The sequence below is a fragment of the Salvelinus alpinus genome, chromosome 8 (assembly GCF_045679555.1).
Source record: "Salvelinus alpinus chromosome 8, SLU_Salpinus.1, whole genome shotgun sequence".
Lineage (NCBI taxonomy): Eukaryota > Metazoa > Chordata > Actinopteri > Salmoniformes > Salmonidae > Salvelinus > Salvelinus alpinus.
This window is the reverse complement of record NC_092093.1, coordinates 28,742,673-28,758,036: the sequence shown is the minus strand read 5'-3', so window position 1 is coordinate 28,758,036 and position 15,364 is coordinate 28,742,673. Positions and strand designations below refer to the sequence as shown.

Below are 15,364 nucleotides of genomic sequence, written 5' to 3'. Positions count from 1 at the left end.
ATCAATAAAAGCACAGTATGTGCTTTTAAAACTCACCACTGTAATTGATCAATTTGAAGAAAGAAGTTCAACAATAGGTTGGAAAACATGGTTGGAAAACATGGTTGTTGTGGATGTTGTTTCAAAGCCTAACACAACCAAATGGACAGTGCTTTCTAAGGTGATGATTAATTAAAAACACCCATATGCATATTAGAGCTTATGCGTAGTCCAAGCCCGACCCCAAAAAACGGAATTAAAATAATGATTGTGCCACTATACAATACATAACCTACCGCATAAAACACATGCCAGAAAAACATTTCAAAATATAAATATATACAGATTTAAGATGTATTTGGTACATAATTGGTCTAGCCTAAATTAAACAAGTGCAGATTTTAGTGAAGCATAGTAATAGGTCGTTTTTTATATTTTCATAATTAATAGGCGGACACATTACCTTTAGCTACAGAATATCTCACCACCGTAAATGTCCATCTCCTCCCCTCTCCTTCATTATTTTCTCCAGCTCGCAGAGAGAAAGCCTGTCAACAGTTTAATGAAATATGTTTCGTTGTGAAAACATGTTACTATCGATGTTCCCGAACAGATTTCACTTGGTTTCCCAAATGAAGCACTGGTTAGCTGCAGGAACTGGGCTGGAGAGCCCATGGCATACAGAGTTTGGGCGGAATATCCCCTGTCGCGCAGTGAAATGACCGGAGTAGCCTACTGATGAGTGAAAAACAGCGTGTGCAGCCTGAGGCAAGAAACAGAGCACACGCTTTTTTTCCTCAAATAATCAATAGACTATAGTCGCTTCATGCAGCCCATATATTTTTTGATTTATAAGGCATTCTACGGTTTGCATCATTCACAACTGACGTTGCCAAATAACTGTACATCTATCGTATAGGATGCTTCAAATTATCACTTTAAAAATATATATATATTTTACCTTCAATACTTATTTTCAATGACGGCTTAGGAACAGTGTCTTGTTCATGATCAGAACGACAGATTTTTACCTTGTCAGCTCGGGGATTCGATCTTGCAACCTTCGGTTACTAGTCCAACACTCTAACCACTAGGCTACCTGCCGAACCTACTGCTCAACATAGCTCCGGAATGGCAAAAATATCCTTTCTATTTTATTCAGCTGAGTTCAATTATATTCTTCTTACTATAAAATCATATAATATAAAATAATGGCACGGGATTTATAAGCATATCTTGTCTGATAAATTAACAAGTCTACAGCCGTTGGCATGGTGCATTGCCAGATAACATACAGTCGGCCAACTCATATTCTGTTCTTCTGAAATGCAAATACATCTACATGTCATAAAGTTTCTTTGGACCTGCCTAAAATAAGTAATGGACTTATTGTGATGGTGTATATTCAAATGATTTATTAGACTTTTTAAATGTAGATGTTCCAAAGGCGCACATCAGCGGCTTGTAAGCTTGGAGGCCTAGAGATGCTAAACGTGTTTAATTAACAATCAGTTACCGTGAGACCGGCAGCCTTTTGCATGACAATAACCGGCAAACAAAATGTAATGAATGCCACAGCCCCTCGCAGGACTTTACTAGTCTCTCTTTTATTTTTTGTTCGGCTACTGCTTTTGTCCACAGTTTCATCCCAGTTTCGTCAGTAGTATTTCACGATGTCAACCACCCATAGAGGAGCATTAATTCCACTGCTATTTGTCTTGTGTGTAGATTCATAGCCTTTCACTTGGTTAACTTGCCCCCTCATTCAGTGAGAATGGCTGAGGGGTGTTCCAGTCCCACATGTACTACAGAGATCCCCATGCCTCAGTCTCAATGGGATGGGATGGTGAAGAGGCTTTTGCACAAGAGCCACCAAGACATGACACTGTGTCCCCATGCAGTGAGGAACTGAATGCATTGCAGTTGAGATGAATATGCCAATAACACAGCTTGCTTCTGGATTACCTGTACACTGTTAATAGAATCCCAAGGATTACCAATGATCCGGGTGCCAATCCCAAAAGCATCCCCCAATATGATGCCATTATGAAATTCTAATCTAATCTGTTAAGTACTATAGTAGACAGGGGTATTCCAGTTCAGGGTTAGGGAGTTTTTACAGTATTGATTTAGGTTCAGTGGAAGTAAACACATCTCCCCTATTGATTGGCTGTTTTTGTTTCTACAGTAGCCTATAAAGGCAGTGTAACTTTGACATTTGGGCCTGCTCTTTGTTTATGTTGCAACAGTAATATCCAGTTCTATCTCAATTGACTAACTGCCACATGAATGTGTTTAGGCATATATTGTTGACTTCTTTTCAACTCAAAAGCTAATTTATTTCCATGCTGAGACTGGAGCTGTAATGGAATTTACTCCAGCTTTAGTAGAACACTATATGAATTTTGTATTTTTATTTAACTAGGCAAGTCAGTTAAGAACAAATTCTTATTTATAATGACAGCCTAACAGGGAACAGTGGGTTAACTGCCTTGTTCAGGGGTAGAACGACAGATTTTTACCTTGTCAGATCAGGGATTTGATAAGGCAACCTTTCGGTGACTGGCCAAGCCCCAACTAATCTGACACGAGAAGAGCACTCCTTCTACAGCTACCACATTGGGGCAGCAGGCAACTGCTCTAACCACTAGGCTACCTGCTGCCCCCTGCCATCATTAGGCGAGCTAAAGTTAGTTACCTGCCGCCCCAATGTGGTAGCTGTAGAAGGAGCAATCTAGTGCTCTTCTCGTGTCAGATTAGTTGGGGCTTGGCCAGGGCGGGGACCTTCCCTTCCACAGCTGTCCAGCAGATTGCCTGTGGGATTAAAGTTTGACAATTTCTCCCTTCTGTGTTGTTGTAGTCTGGATTTAGCCTATCTTTGGACTGAATGTAATTATCTTTCTCTGCATCTCCCTCCCCCTTTGTCTCTCTCGCTTTTTCTCACTCTCCTCCCTCGTTCTCTCTTTTCATTTCTATTTGTGTTTGTGTGGCTCTGTGGGTTAGACAACTTCAGACTGACAGCAGGTGCTGAGGACTTAGAGCTCTTACTGAGTGCCACAGGGATTCTACCCAGCCATGGCCAGGATTCCCCCCCAGCAGGCTCCTCCGAAGCCAGCCCCGAAGACAATGGAGAGGTCCTAAACCTGGCCGCTACGCCTGAAGCCCAGGACTCCACACGGACTCTACCACACCACAAGTACTCTGTTCCCAGTGATAACCACCGCACCCACCCGGCGGCCAAAAACCGGGTCATGGATGGCATGGAGGATGGAGCTGGTGTGGAAGTGGGCAGATGGGTGCAAAGCTCAGGGTACAGGCCCACGCGGAGGGGCTCCCCCAGACCCAGCACTCATACGCACTTTGACATCAATGAGCACCTGCCCTGGATGATCGTGCTGCTGCTGCTGTTGGTGCTGGTGGTGATTGTGGTGTGCAGCGTAAAGAGGAGCTCCAGAGTTCTGAAGAAGGGGCCAGTCCAGGACCCCAGCAGCATCATTGAGAAGGCAATCCAGAAGAAGACCTGCCCCCCGAGACAGACCAAGGAGAAGTGGATCTACTACTCCAACGGACAGGGTGAGTGGGCGCTTTATTTTGCCTCTCAAAGGTTTATAGAAGGAAATGCAACTTTGGTGATAAGTCTTTTTCTATGTATACTTTATAAAGACAGAAAAGAATTTAACAGAAAAATATATATTTTTGGTACAAAGAGATATTTGCGAGACTTGCGAGACTCTCAGCCGAGAAGACTGACCATCTGTTGATCTGTTGTAGCACCAGTGGGGGAATCTAAATCCAATTCTTTCTGCGCCAGAGAACACTACACATAGCAGAACAGTATGGCAGTTACACAAGCAAGGGCATGGTCTGCAACAGACTGTAACTGCCACCTCTCTCTCCCCACACGTATCTCCTCTTTCTCTACCTTTCCCATCCTCTTTTGTCTCACTTTCTTTTTCTACTTCCCTCTTTACCCCCTCTCCTCACGCCTTACTCTCTTCCTCTTTTCATTCTCTCTCTGTCTCCCTGATGTGTCTGGTTGTGTGTAACCATGGGAGCCCGGGTGGCCGCATAGGGCTGATCGGTTAAAGTAGTGAAACCACAGTACTGCAGCAGGCAGCCAGGAGGAAGAGCGCCGGCTGCCACAGCCTGATGTCAGCCTCAGATATCCATCTGCTTGTAAGCGAGAGAGAGGGAGAGCTCCAACCCAGTGCAGTTCAGTTCAAACCAGATTTTTCCAGTTCTCTGTGGTTGGAGAGAAGCTCAACTTTATCATTGCATAGACACATGCCACCCTGGAGAGGGTGAAGGGAGGGCTGGAGAGGCCTCTGCTTTCAGAGATATGTCCCACTGGGCACACCACGTCATTTCACCGTGGTGTGTTGGGTAGTATTTGGTTGAGACAGTAATCAATGAGATTACAACCTATATTCCCCCACTCAAAAAGACAGCCAAAAGTGAGTTGAATTTCTAATGTATTATCATCTCTATGCTTTCAACCATCTAAAATTACAACCAAATTCCAATGGAAAAACAATGTCTGATTTGGGTTTAGTTGTCACCCAAATGTCTATCACTGTGCTTTCAACCATTTAAAAGCACGGCAAAGTTCAAATGGATACACAATGTCAGATATTTTGTTAATTTATAGAACAGATTCATCTATTATCACTGTGCTTCATAATAGCAGAACCAAATGGCCTGAACTGCAGTTGAGATCACATTAAAGTACACGGTGCAAGTGATCAATGTTGTTTGAGATTCTGCCCAGATTATTATAGCAATTGTGAAGATCTCCACAAACCTATGATGACCTATGTATGCTATCTTGAATATGCATGCTTTAAATGATTACAGAAAAATAAATGTATAGTAACAGTAACTTAAAAATGTGGCCATGGATGTGTTACTCATTTTAAGGTTGAATGTTAGTTTGTTAGATAGCCTTAAGTTTAGGCTATTTACTGTATTACAAAAGTAATATTGAATTGTGTTTGGTTGACAACGCAACCATCGAGAGCATCCTGACTGGTTGTATCACCGACTGATATGGCAACTGCACCACCCTTGACCAGAAGACCCTACCGAGGGGTGGTGCGGCCGGCTCAGCGCATCACTGGGGGTGAGCTCCCAGCCATCCAGGACGTACATGCCAGGCGATTTCTGAGAAAGGCTCGAAAAATTGCCAAAGACTCCAGCCACCCAAGACATGGACTGTTCTCCATGCTCCTGTCTGGCAGGCGGTACGTACAGGCGCGTCAAGTCTCAGACCAACAGACTCCAAAACAGCTTCTATCCCCTGGCCATAAGACTGTTAAAATGCTAACAACTACGCAACATGCATCAATTTCGACGACTTTACTAAGTTACAGTTTACAGTATATAAGGAAATCAGTCAATTGAAATAAATAAATTAGGCCCTAATCTATGGATTTCACATGACTGGGCAAGGACTCAGCCATGGGTGAGCCTGGGAGGGCATAGGCCCACCACTTGGGAGCGTTCAATCAGAATGAGTTTTTCCCCACAAAAGGGCTTTATTACAGACAGAAATACTCCTCAGCTCTCCCTCAGACGATCCCGCAGGTGAAGAAGCCGGATGTGGAGGTCCTGGGCTCGCGTGGTTACACATGGTCTGAGGCCGTTTGGACGTACTACCAAATTCTCTAAAACGACATTGGTGGTGGCTTATGGTAGAGAAATTAACATTAAATTATCTGGAAACAGCTCTGGTGCACATTCTTGCAATCAGCCTGCCAATTGCACGCTCCCTCAAAACTTGAGACATCTGTGGCATTGTGTTGTGTGGCAAAACTGCACATTTTAGAGTGGCCTATTATTATCCCCATCACAAGGTGCACCTGTGTAATGATCATGCTGTTTAATCAGCTTCTTGATATGCCACACCTGTCAGGTGGGTGGATTATCTTGGCAAAGGAGAAATTCTAACTAACAGTGATGTAAACAAATTTGTGCACAAAATGTAATAGAAATAAGCTGGGATCTTTTATTTCAGCTCATGAAACATGGGACCAACACATGTTGCGTTCATATTTTTGTTCAGTATATTTATCCTTCTACTGTTCACTATTACTCCTGTTTATATATACAGTATATATATAAATATATACAGTGGGGAGCACAAGTATTTGATACACTGCCGATTTTGCAGGTTTTCCTACTTACAAAGCATGTAGAGGTCTGTCATTTTTATCATAGGTACACTTCAACTGTGAGAGACGGAATCTAAAACAAAAATCCAGAAAATCACATTGTATGATTTTTAAGTAATTAATTTGCATTTTATTGCATGACATAAGTATTTGATCACCTACCAACCAGTAAGAATTCCGGCTCTCACAGACCTGTTAGTTTTTCTTTAAGAAGCCCTCCTGTTCTCCACTCATTACCTGTATTAACTGCACCTGTTTGAACTCGTTACCTGTATAAAAGACACCTGTCCACACACTCAATCAAACAGACTCCAACCTCTCCACAATGGCCAAGACCAGAGAGCTGTGTAAGGACATCAGGGATAAATTGTAGACCTGTACAAGGCTGGGATGGGCTACAGGACAATAGGCAAGCAGCTTGGTGAGAAGGCAACAACTGTTGGCACAATTATTAGAAAATGGAAGAAGTTCAAGATGAAGGTCAATCACCCTCGGTCTGGGGCTCCATGCAAGATCTCACCTCGTGGGGCATCAATGATCATGAGGAATGTGAGGGATCAGCCCAGAACTACACGGCAGGACCTGGTCAATGACCTGAAGAGCTGGGACCACAGTCTCAAAGAAAACCATTAGTAACACACTACGCCGTCATGGATTAAAATCCTGCAGCGCACGCAAGTGCCCCCTGCTCAAGCCAGCGCATGTCCAGGCCCGTCTGAAGTTTGCCAATGACCATCTGGATGATCCAGAGGAGGAATGGGAGAAGGTCATGTGGTCTGATGAGACAAAAATAGAGCTTTTTGGTCTAAACTCCACTCGCCGTGTTTGGAGGAATAGAAGGATGAGTACAACCCCAAGAACACCATCCCAACCGTGAAGCATGGAGGTGGAAACATCATTCTTTGGGGATGCTTTTCTGCAAAGGGGACAGGACGACTGCACCGTATTGAAGGGAGGATGGATGGGGCCATGTATCGCGAGATCTTGACCAACAACCTCCTTCCCTCAGTAAGAGCATTGAAGATGGGTCGTGGCTGGGTCTTCCAGCATGACAACGACCCGAAACACACAGCCAGGGCAACTAAGGAGTGGCTCCGTAAGAAGCATCTCAAGGTCCTGGAGTGGCCTAGCCAGTCTCCAGACCTGAACCCAATAGAAAATCTTTGGGGGGAGCCGAAAGTCCGTATTGCCCAGCGACAGCCCCGAAACCTGAAGGATCTGGAGAAGGTCTGTATGGAGGAGTGGGCCAAAATCCCTGCTGCAGTGTGTGCAAACCTGGTCAAGAACTACAGGAAACGTATGATCTCTGTAATTGCAAACTAAGGTTTCTGTACCAAATATTAAGTTCTGCTTTTCTGATGTATCAAATACTTATGTCATGCAATAAAATGCCAATTAATTACTTAAAAATCATACAATGTGATTTTCTGGATTTTTGTTTTAGATTCCTTCTCTCACAGTTGAAGTGTACCTATGATAAAAATTACAGACCTCTACATGCTTTGTAAGTAGGAAAACCTGCAAAATCGTCAGTGTATCAAATACTTGTTCTCCCCACTGTATATATATATATATATGTTACCATTAGTATACAATATTACCTCAAGTATTTATATATTTCTGATACTAGTCACTTTTCAGCCCTGTTTACATGTATAGTACCAGTCAGAAGTTTGGACACACCTACTCATTCCAGGGTTTTTCTTGCATATACACACACTCACACTAACACCCTCACACTAACACCCACACACTTAAGGCCAATCCAGACACTACGTAGACGGAGGGTACGGAGCGTAGCGCAATGTTGTTTTTCGTCACAAAAGGGGTGGCTCCCTTGTCATCCGACATACTGTAGTTTTTTTCGACCTGGAAATTGAGAATCGACAGATCATTTCGAAGACTGAGGGGCAGTATTGAGTGAGTTTCGTAACAGAAGTACTGTCCCTGTGTCTACATCACATCTTTTCCGGTATCCCTTCTGGTATAAACTCGGAAGAGATGGACGTGCTGCTATTTTGCCTCTACTACTTGCTATTCTACTTGCAAGCTTTCCTTTTTTGTGCTTTTTTATTTCAAGATTTGCTACATGCAATTATGTCTCTGTCCAGTTTTGAGGAGCGTCTGTAGGAGCTGGTGAGACAATACGAGAACCTCTACAACCCTTCCAAGCACGCAAAAGACAACAGCTGGAAGGAGATATCACAGAATGTTAACACCGATACTGATATCAAAGAAACATAGAAAAAGATTCGGGACCAGTATTTTTGCGATCTGAAAAGAGTGAAGGAGACGAGGAATGGGGCTGCTGCTGGTGTGTACTCCTCCAATTGTCCGTCAACTGGATTGGCTTCGTGTTTACGTGAAACATCATCAGACAGACACCAATATGCCATATACGGTATGGACTCTTGTTATGCAGCCGAGTCCTTTTGTACAGTGTGTGTGTTTGTGATCTTATGTTTAGGTGACCTAGTTAGAACATGTGGAATCAGCTATTTTCTGGATGGGAGAAATTGTGAGTGGGGCATATACAGTGACTAGTTCAAACATCAGAAAAACAGACACTGTGGTGTGTGTGTATGGGCTAATTAGATTGAGATGTTTACGAAATCAGTTCTTTAGAGTAAGCATTTTCACTCAAAGGAGCCCATGGAGATGTTTTAAGATTTGCTTGCAATGCAGTCTAATGTATTCGCCATATGCTTGTCGGTGTTTGATGGGGGTGGTGTTTTGGACAGCACAGAGACAGAGCTGAGCCCTGAGGGCCCATCTACAGGTGGTTCATCGCCCATTGGTTCATCATCTCCCCAATCAGGTTCATTACCTCCCGGCCCCTCTCCCCAACACCGTTCTCACCAACACCCAACACACCGTCCAGGCCCGCCCTGCAACTCCAAGGCGGCTGAGGATCCTTTGGACACTGACATTATGCAGCGAGTTAAAGAAACGCCAGCAGGAGTTACAGAAACAGCAGCAGTGTCCAGACACGGTCATGGTACCATGGACAGTGTCTATTCCTCCTGATCCATGTCTCCCATTTGTCAGGGACATGACAATGTACTTTCACAGGACCATCGATCAGTACTGTGTGTCCGCTTGGTCCACTCTCGAGTGAGACAGAGCCGTCCATCTTAACCCAAAAACTGGTGTTGTGTGCCTTTTTTCTTATTCACACGTTAGGGTGTTGGGTAATTTACTGGTGTTAACTTTGTGGTTTTTGTTTTTTTTCCCCTTTCATCACACTTTTCACCTGTGTATTACCATAGCAGGAACGTCTCCATTAAAAGACCACTACACATGACCATGTTCAACCTTGTTGTCACGATCGTTGTTGTAAGAATCGGACCAAAACGCAGTGTGGTTTGGGTTCATCATCTTTATTACGTGAACCGGCAAAAAACAATAAAGAACAAAACGAACGTGAAGATATGCAGTGCTCAAGGCAACTATACACAAACAAGATCCCACAACAAACCCAGTGGGAAAAGGCTGCCTAAATATGATCCCCAATCAGAGACAACGATAAACAGCTGCCTCTGATTGGGAACCATACCAGGCCAACATAGAAAACAAAAACACGTAGATAGGAACACCCCCCCTAGTCACACCCCGACCTAACCAAAATAGAGAATAGAAAAGGCTCTCTATGGTCAGGGTGTGACACTTGTGTTATGTTGATTAGGGAAATGTCTCGAGGGTCTAGCCTTATTGTCTACAGATGGACAGCCATTCTCACCCATGTACCATAGTAGGAAGGTCTCCATTGAAAGGCCTCAACACAAGGTTGTACATGATCATGTGTAATGCTGATTAGGTAAATTACTCGAGGGTCTAGCCTTATTGTCTACAGATGGACAGCCACTAATTTGAAGGCCACTACACATAATACAACGTTAGGTAAATGTCTTGAGGGTCTAGCCTCCAAAGAATATATGACAAACTAAAACCACACAAGGATGAAGTGACTGTCATTATGGTAGTCTTTATTTTGATTTGTAAAGTGTGAATAAGAAAAACAGCTAAATCTAACAGCAAAACCAAGTGTGTAGCTCACAATATGACATAAAAACAGTCATCAACCAGAGGAAGAGAACATATGTGCCACATGTGTTCCAAACCACACTCGTGATAGCAGCATGCTGGAAAGACACTTGACCAGCTGGTGTGAGGAAGTAGTCCCTGAGGTTGTTGCGCACGTCTCTATAGCAACTCTGTCTTCCAACATGTATCTTGGGTCCAGGAAGCTGGTGTCCCCTTGTACCACCTGTCTCCACTCTCCTGGATGCAGGTCCCCAGTGGGTGTGGAGTAGTCAACAAACGTGGAGTGGATGTACTGTGTTGATGACTCTGTGTTGTAAGCGTCAAAGGTGTAAAGGTAGTTGTGGAGAGCCACGCAGGCCTTGGTCTCAGCTTTCTCTGGGGCAACCTCAAGGGCTCGTCCCATGATCCTTCATCTTGCAGCAAGGATCCCAAAGCGGTTCTCTGAAATTCTTCTGGCTCTTAAGTGGCGGTAGTTGTAGATTTATTTTGGTATCATCAAGGCCAGAATAAACCTTTCAATTACAGAAGCGTTCCCATTAGTATTGAACAAGAACATGAAGGCTATCAAATGTGTGCCGTGACATCTGTGTAACCTATGCTTTGGACCTAGGCCCCCATCCGCTTACTGGAATGCCAGATTACTTTTACGTGAGGCATATCATTTCAATGTCTATATTGGTATCATTTTCACATGTTAGGTTACGGCCTTATTCTAAAATTGATTAAATCGTTTTTTTTTGTCTCATCAATCACACACAATACCCCATAATGACAAAGCAAAAACAGCCTTTTAGAAATTTTTGCAAATTTATAAGAAAACACCCCAAATAGGGCTATCTTCTGTATATCACCCCTACCTTGTCACAACACAACTGATTAGCTCAAACGCATTAAGAAGGAAAGACGTTGCACAAATGAACTTTTAACAAGGCACACCTGTTAATTGAAATGCATTCCAGGTGACTGTGTGAGTGTGCAAAGCTGCCATCAAGGCAAAGGGTGGCAACTTTGAAGAATATAAAATGTCAAATATATTTAGATTTGTTTAACTGTTTTGGTTACTACATGATTCCATATGTGTTATTTCATAGTGTTGACGTCCTCACTATTATTCTACAATGTAGAAAATAGTAAAAATAAAGAAAAACCGTTGAATTAGTAGGTGTGTCCAAACTTTTTATTGGTACTGTATGTGTAACTGAGAGATGCATGCTAATGTTTTTAAATGTATGTCAATTGTAATATTTTGTCTGTAATGTATTTTTCGCTACGTGTCGGACCCCAGTAAGACTAGCTGTCGCCATTGGCGTCGGCTAAAGGGGATCCTAGTAAATTAAATCAAATAGATCAACATGTGGCTTTATTAATTCCAGTTTGTCTAGAAATTAATAATTGATATGTTAAATGCACTTTAAATACGTTTTTATTTGCTCTAGTTCTATTCTTTAACTTAGATTTTTAGTAGAGATGAAGATGTGAATTGTAACGGCTGTCGTCTTCCTCGTCTGAGGAGGATAAGTTAGAAGGATCGGAGGATCAATGCGCAGCGTGGTAATTGTTCATCTTACTTTAATAAAGGTGAACACTCAAAATACAAAACAACAAAAGTGACAACCGAAACAGTTCTATCTGGTGCAGACACACAAAGACTGAAAACAACCACCCATAAAACCCAACACAAAACAGGCTACCGAAATATGGTTCCCAATCAGGGACAACGATTGACAGCTGCCTCTGATTGAGAACCATATCAGGCCAAACACAGAAATAGCAAAACATAGAAATACAAACATAGACTGCCCACCCCAACTCACGCCCTGACCATGCTAAATAAAGACAAAACAAAGGAAATAAAGGTCAGAACGTGACATGAATCCAACATATCAATTATTAATTTCTAGACAAACTGGAATTAAAGGCAGACTAAGTCAGTGGTACAGATGGAACTATCCAAGTCAAAGATGGGTAGGGTGTCTGGGGGGTGTCGTGTGTCAGGGCTCTCACTGTGTGAAGTGAAGAGATTAGCACATTGTACCTGTCCGCTCACACCACGTGAGAATGTTCCAAGAATGTTAGTGTATAGTAGGGATGTGGACATTACGAAGATAGAAATGGACAACTGAAACTTGATCAGTAGTCTAACCGTGATTAATATTCAGCCTGACTACATACAATTGTCTATTCAACTTCCCTTTTGTGTTACTCACGAAAGGCATTTTGAAAGCATTAGAGAGAGCAATCTGTTAACAATTGAGTCCTCAAGGAAAGTCCTCAAGGAAAGTCCATGATAAACTGCTTTGGTATTTACATGGATTCAGGCTGCTATGTTAGGATTTTCAGCATTTAAAATGTTTTGTCCATTTTTCACACACACACAAGTGGCAATCAAGAAATTAAGTGCACTGACATTTTTCACATATTTTTCTTTACTGTTGTCTTAAAATAGTAGTAGTAGTAGTAGTAAGATTTCTATAAACAATGTCCAGATATACAAATAATCAGCATTTTTACTGCGTTGTTTGTCTACATTCAGTTCCAAAAAAGAGAATTTAATTGTATTTTAAACTTCAAACAACAAGTTAATTTACAGCATGTTTTTTAAAAAGGATTATAGAATGTTTATCAACTGGATGCCAAGTTTTACATTCAGACCATGTGTGTGTTTGTGTGTGTGATTACACAGCTGTTTACTCTTTTGAACAAAACAGTTTGTTAATTTGTCCAAGGTGTATAATTGGCTACCCTGAAGGCTGTAATGTCTATTTACTAGAGTAGTTAAAACACTCCTAATAAAAAGTGGAATGGGAAACATAAAGAAGGCGAGATTATACAAATAGCGAATTCTTTCATACGAGTCCAGAAAGTGATGTGAAGGGCGAGCAGGGTATACATAGTGCAGATGAAATGAATCCCCCGTGTGAGCCTGCTGTTTACGACACCCGGGGGGGGGGGGGGGCGGGGGGGGGGGGGGGGGGGGGGTACATAGGAGGCCGTGCTGCTCAGCTCCAGGGTGGGCCAGGCCACAGGGACAGGTAGGGAAGCAGGGATAGGACCTGGACTGTGGCTGTGAGTCAGTTGGGCCTGCTGTGAATTTTGTATTATTATAATTTTCATGCAGACGGATTGGATTATGATACTTTACGTTCATTTTGTTTAGTGTTTTTTGAATGACGGCAACATTTTCTACAAAATGATAAAAACTGAGCAAGACTTCACAACCCTGGGGAGTCAAAGAGATTGAAACAATGAAAGTGACTGAGCAGCAAGCTGGTCTTATGCGACCAATTTGTCTCTTCCATGAGGATGACTTGGGCTCCCGAGTGGCGCAGTGGTCTAAGGCACTGCATCTCAGTGCTAGAGGTGTCACTACAGACCCTGGTTTGATTCCAGGCTGTATCACAACCAGCTGTGATTGGGAGTCCCATAGGGCGGTGCACAATTGGCCCAGCATCGTCTGGGTTTGGCCGGGGTAGGCCGTCATTGTAAATAAGAATTTGTTCTTAACTGACTTGCCTACTTAAATAAAGGGTAAATAAAAATGACAAGCTTACTTTGTCACCAGCAGGAATCCCCAGAGAGGCTCAGAGCAGATGGACTGGAGGGGAAAGACTGCATGGCTGCTATTGTAGCCTCTTTGTCATGCAGCCCTCTCAACTCAGACCTGCTGTGGCTGGTTTGCTGTCTCAATGGAGTTTTCCAATGAAAATTTTACAGCGCCCCCACTTCCCATTAGGGTCTGTGGTACTGTATAAGAGATGAACCACATTCCACATTGTCTCACCACCTCTCAGAGGCTCTACTTGTAATAGATGGAGACTACATGACAGTATGTTTGTGTTGTGTTGACTCTGAGTAACCTGTTGAAAAGCCTTGCAGTAGCCACATTTCTCTGCTCTGCAGGCAACGCTACATTGCTGTGAACAAACTGTTTTAATTTTAAATTTGTTTTATTTAACTAGGCAAGCCATTTAAGAACAAATTCTTATTTACAATGACGGCCTACCGGGGAACGGTGGGTTATAACTGTGACACAACTTGTCGCCTCATCTCAATGCACCATCATCAATGTGAAAACTCAACCTATGTTTTACATCTAACTAACAGATGAAATTTGGAGTCTTTATTACTTTTGAGCGTTTTAAACCCTCCTCCGTCCCGTTACTATTTACTGATTGGCAGCCATTTTCGGTCAGCTATCCTGTAATTTGTTTATATTCAATCTGCCACCACTGTAATCATGCCAGGGGGTTGGGGTTAAGGAAACTGACTATTGTACACATTCGCTAGCATACTGAATTATACATGTAGGTCATCTATTATATCCAACTAAAACAGAGATTGTATTTCCCCCTAGCCTAGCTCTGTCACTTTGTTTTAATTCTCTCTAAAGAAGGTGACAGTAGGCAGGCTCAATAGGAACTGTCACAAAAGGCTTCAGGTGTCGGTCTCATCGTTCAACACAAAGTCGCTTCGTGGCACGACTCTGACCTCAGGGCAGGACAACGATAGTGTAGCCTTGGACTCGACCAGGTCACAAGCCAACCACTGCAGGTTTACTGCGAGTCAATCTCCCAGCTACAATCTCTCCAAACCGACCCTGTATTATGCACTTTGGATGTTTGGGCTTTGATAGTAGATATTAAATCAGGGATCACTGTGATCGTTATCAAAATTGAATTATTAATGATGTTTCTGTCACGTTCCGACCATAGTTCTTGTGTGTTTTGCTTGTTTTAGTGTTGGTCAGGACGTGAGCTGGGTGGGCATTCTATGTTGTGTGTCTAGTTTGTCTGTTTCTATGTTTGGCCTAATATGGTTCTCAATCAGAGGCAGGTGTTTTGTGTTGTCTCTGATTGGGAATCATATATAGGTGGCTTGTTTTGTGTTTGGGTTTGTGGGTGGTTGTTTCCTGTCTTTGTGTTTTCTCTGCACCAGATAGGGCTGTATCGGTTAGCCACATTTGTTATTTTGTATTCGTTGTGTTCACTGTTTATCGTTATATTAAACATGTTAAGCACTGGCTACGCTGCGTGTTGGTCCGATCCCTGTTACACCCTCTCTTCTCGTGAAGAGGAGGAAGGCTGCCGTTACAGTTTCTCTGCACATTATAGTTCAGTCTGCATAATGTGGCTTCTTGTAGTCTGTGGAGTGAGGTTTGGGTCAATTCCATT

At 42.8% G+C, this 15,364-nt stretch overlaps 1 protein-coding gene across 1 annotated transcript in view; it reads left to right on the top strand.

Moving 5' to 3' along the window:
• LOC139582880 (tumor necrosis factor receptor superfamily member 21-like) overlaps positions 1 to 15,364 on the top strand; it is a 38,707-nt gene that overhangs the window by 7,816 nt on the left and 15,527 nt on the right. Inside the window, exon 3 of the mRNA XM_071413299.1 lies at positions 2,983 to 3,552. Within this exon, the coding sequence (XP_071269400.1) occupies positions 2,983 to 3,552 (570 nt within the window). The remainder of the gene's footprint in view (positions 1 to 2,982; positions 3,553 to 15,364) is intronic.